The 4,696-nt window shown below is 37.2% G+C and overlaps 1 protein-coding gene across 1 annotated transcript; it reads right to left on the reverse strand.

Annotated features, from left to right (window-relative positions):
- On the reverse strand, window positions 22-3,049 carry LOC104740282 (metal transporter Nramp6-like). Its single transcript, XM_010460830.1, has 13 exons — window positions 2,908-3,049; window positions 2,704-2,782; window positions 2,552-2,592; window positions 2,379-2,457; window positions 2,192-2,296; window positions 1,968-2,077; window positions 1,684-1,865; window positions 1,536-1,605; window positions 1,282-1,455; window positions 1,088-1,192; window positions 879-1,010; window positions 701-796; window positions 22-614 (listed from the first exon to the last, which is right to left on the reverse strand). The coding sequence occupies exons 1-13, from the start codon at window positions 3,007-3,009 to the stop codon at window positions 306-308; spliced, it is 1,584 nt and encodes a 527-aa protein (XP_010459132.1). The 5' UTR covers window positions 3,010-3,049; the 3' UTR covers window positions 22-305.

The raw sequence follows: 4,696 nt of genomic DNA on the forward strand, positions 1-4,696 counted from the left end.
AAAAAAAAAAAAAAAAAAAAAAAAAAAAAAAAAAAAAAAAAAAAAAAAAAAAAAAAAAAAAAACAAGAAACTGATCTTTGTTTCTTGTCTCTGGTTATGTGAAACCTCTGTTTCAAAATGTCTTGTGATCTGGTTATGAATCTATATGCTCGGATGTTTAGCCAAACCGTTTTGATGGATTTTGTAGAAAAGGCTTCATGTTTAATCTATGTAATAGATTACACCAAGTCATTCTTAATCTATGTATTTGATCACAATAAGTAAACAATGTTTCTTCCATCTTAAATTATAGTAAACATAATTCTTCAACTTAAGTCGCCTGCTACTCTATTAGGTAACCGCATGTTCACAATGTCTTCTCGAGGAAGTGTTTCTGCAGTCTGAGAGTTATCAGAAGGGAGATACTGTGTGGAGGGCTCTCTGTTTTTACGGAGAACAAGGTAACCAATGGCAGCTAAGTAAAGGGCAATGCCAGAGAATCCAAGAATGCCTAGGAAGACAATGGCTACAAGCTTCATGTGACTATGGAGAAGCAGCTTGATGAAGCTGCTTACTATATAGTATATGTTTATACCCATAATAAGTCCACCAATGATCCAAGTCACAGCTGAAATCTACGCAAAAACCGCAGGATTAGTTAAATTTTGTTCCTTCGATCGATGTTACTGATATATAAAGAGAAGTGAAGTTGATTTATTACCAGAAGTGAATTGGCGTGTGAGCCCATTTTGGTTCTGCTGCTTGTGAATTTGAGAAGTGGGACTAAAGCAAATGGGAGTTCAAAGGATAAGATCATCTGCAAACAGATAAGAAGATGAGTAATGTTAAGAATATATATATGATTCAGAGATTGGATTTGAGTTACTGGGGGGTTATACCGAGGCAATGATGATTAACTTTCCAGCACCAGCTGAGCCACCTATGAGAGCAACGATCAAACTTGGGATTATAGCTAAGCATCTTGTTAAGAAGTTTCTGAGCCATGGTTGTAGTCTTAAATTAAGAAACCCCTGTGGAAAAGAAAAGCAGTAACAAGATTTAGACACAGGTTAGGACTTAGGAGCATTTATCTAGGATTTGGTCATACCTGCATAACGTATTGTCCAGCATATGTTCCGGTTATTGTTGAACTCTGACCAGAAGCAAGCAACGCAATTGCAAATATCTTTGAGCTCCATTTACCCACAACGTTCTGTGAGACCAGAGGAAGAAAGCAAGACGTCTATATATCTATTATCTTGTCAAAAGTTGTGCCAAAACCTATAGGATTCATGTATTTACCCTTAGCAGAAATGAAGCTTTGTTTAAATCCAAATCTTCACAACTTGCTCGATCTTCTGGACTCAAGTCTGGGGCATTACAAACTGCACCACTCACTGATATCACAGAGACATTTATGAGAAATGCCACTGAAAGTGCTAATCCGCTTTCGATCAAGTAATAACGACAAGCTTCCTGTAAATGAAAATGAGGTACTTAAGACTCATAACGACCCACCATGAGAATGTATGTATGATATATAGGTGATTAGTTACCTTGATGCCGGGCACTGAACGAGGAATCTTTCTAGAGAGAACTAAAGCAGAGTGGAGAAAGAGATTGTGCCTGTGAAGCAAGCATTAAAAACAGATGAGGAATTTTCGTAATTTGGTTGAGGGGAAAGAGAGACAGAGTGTTTCTTACGGCATAACCATGGCACCGAGGAGAGAGATCGCTAAACCAGTTGCACCATTACCCTTTAACTGAGGAACAAAGAGACCATAGAGGACCTCTTTAGGATCTGGTTTTGAGTAATGAAGCTCAACAAAGAAGCATAGAGCAATAGTGAACACAAGAAACGCGATCAAGAACTCGAGCTTTCTAATCTGTAAGGATATAAAAAACAACCAAGATACAGATTTAGAGACCTGAAAGCCACATGAAACAGAGAAAGAGTAAAAAAACATAACAAATGTAAAAGTAGATACCCCATATCGTTGAAGTGCTAGAAGAATCAATGTACTAAGTCCAGTGAGAAGAACACCAATCCAAACCGGGATATTGAAAAGCATGTTTAAAGCAAATGCTGTTCCAATCACTGTATACAACGAAAACCAATGATTGATTGATTCATTAATCACCATTTGTTTGATAAATTAACAGATTGAGAATACTCCCATCATCACTGCAACAAAAGTAAGAAAACACATGCCTTCAGGAATGTCACAAGCGACTACAGCGATTTCAGCTACTACCCATAACATAAAGTTTGGAACTTTGGAGTATTCAGCTCTACAATGCTCTGCTAAGTGTTTTCCTGCGATCACCATTGATTGATGTATATAAAGACTAGACTAGAATAGAAGAAAGACTTTGTTCGGTATATTTTGGATTTAAACCTGTGACGACACCAAGATTTGCAGCAAGAGACTGAATCACCAAAGCTGCACATGACGCCACCAATATGATCCAGAGCAACTGTTTAATGTGACCAAGAAACGAGTAATCAAAATCAACAAAGACAAAGAACGTAAAGGTTACACTTTTATGAGCTCCTGATTATGTAACGCACCTCATACTTGTATTGAGCTCCTGATTGCAAATCAGTCTCAACTGTAACAACAACAACAACAAATAAGCATAGTTTGTGTGTTTCTGTGTAATTTTAAAAGCGTTACACACTTTTATGAATATGTATAGTATCTACAAAAGTGGAATCTTTACAGTTTCCAGGATCAATGTAAGCAATTGAGACGAGAAAGCCAGGGCCTAAGTATGAGAAGAAGTTTTTCCAGCTCTTCTTCTGCATGTATAAATAAAAGAAACTAAACATTTTACTATTAAAACCACAAGTCACTGAATCCTTAGGAAAAAAAAACAACTCTTGTCCACTTCGAAGGCCATTTAAAGAAAACAAAAGAGAAAGACCTCAGGGACAACAATCTGAGTAGAATCAGAGTTTTCGATGATAGGAGAGTTTGAGAAACTTGTGTTGCCCCCACTTGCTGTTGCAGCAGCCGCCATCGCCATTCTCTCTTCTCTCTCTCTGTCTACAACAGAAAAAAATATATGCAGAGATACACGTGTTTTGGTCAAATGTAAGAGACAATTTAATTAAAAGAAATCTCATTTAAAATCTCTTTCTTTTTTTAGTCAAAAAATCTCTTTTTTTTTTGGGGTAATGAATTCTCATTAAAATATGTTTCTTTTTAATGCAATTGCCAAAACTACTTTTTTTTTGGGGAAGAATTTGATAAATGAATGCATCGGCAATCTACAAATACATGTGTGGATATTTCGATAATGTATCACAAATTTACCACAATTTCCCTCTTTCTCATCAATAAGTCAAACTTTTAGTTTATTATAAATTATTAAGAAACTCTTAAGTTATACTAGTATTCTTCTTCCATTTGTTAAAGATAGGGAAGTTAAATACGTAGGAAAAACTGATTCAGATCATTTAAAAAAAAGACTAATATAGTACATGAATGATACGTAACTCAAGAGCTGTTCATCAGCTTAACAAACAGCAAAAGGCAATTCGTATTAGAAAAGTTCATTACCTAAGTATCCAAATTAAAAACAGATTAACAAAAGAAGAAGAGATTGTAAAATGGCTACCTTAACGGTAAAAAGATGGGGAGCCCCACAAGGAAGTGCGCGTGGTCAGGATCTATGCGAAGTGGGATCTATCACCATCCCACTTTTTTATTTTGGTAAAGATTCGATAGTCAACAAACACTCTATACTTGTTTCTATTTGATAATCGACATAACAAGATTCAAGGAGGGACACCTAATTTTGTAGTATAATATAGCTCTTCAATTTATCTAGTATATAAGGAAATAATAGCTGAGGAAAAAATACATATAGATTTGATAATTTTCTACTTCTTTGTTGAGACTTCTCATGTAATTGACTAAGATGCCTACCAATCTACCATAGCCCTTAGGCTACTATATATAACACACACGAACCATTGGTTTCAATTATACAAATGTCAGAAAATCACAAGTGAACTAAAAGAATATGCCCAAAGATGAATTCGACGTCCACAATGCACGGCCGTTTTTTTTTTTTTACCAACAGGTTACAAGATTGACTCAAACGAGCCAATTAGACGGGAAGTTATTCACAAAGGTGATTGGAAGCGACTCCACTCTAGCACGACGCGCCAGTTTGTCCGCTCTACCATTCTGTGATCTTGGTACCTGAACGAGAGAGAATGAAAGGAATTCACCCTTATCTTCATCAATAGCGTCCAGATATGTCTTGAAAGCAGGCTACTCGGAAGGCGAATACACCATCTTCACCAAATCATAACAGTCTGTGAGAAAGACGACTTTCTCGTTATCAGCACCAATCATACACCTCATTGCCCAGGTAAGGGCCTCTACCTCTGCGTGGAGCGGTGACAAGCTACAACGAGAATTAGATGCACCCATGGTGGGAGATTTTCCGTTAGGAGAAATGCAATACCATCTTCTGCCCATAAACTGATCAGTCGCCTTCCAAGATCCATCTACAAAGCATCGGTAACTAGATTCATAACCGTGAGCCACATTACAAGTCTGAGTCATAGATCTGGGTAGAGGCCGAGGGACATCAGTAGAAAAGGATCCGGATAGGTCTTCCTGGGCTGAAGACCACAGCCTGGATTCCTCCTCTGCTAACCGTAGGATTGCTACCGGGTTGGAGTCCAAGTTACTAAATA

The sequence above is a fragment of the Camelina sativa genome, chromosome 14 (genome assembly GCF_000633955.1).
Source record: "Camelina sativa cultivar DH55 chromosome 14, Cs, whole genome shotgun sequence".
NCBI classification, from domain to species: domain Eukaryota; kingdom Viridiplantae; phylum Streptophyta; class Magnoliopsida; order Brassicales; family Brassicaceae; genus Camelina; species Camelina sativa.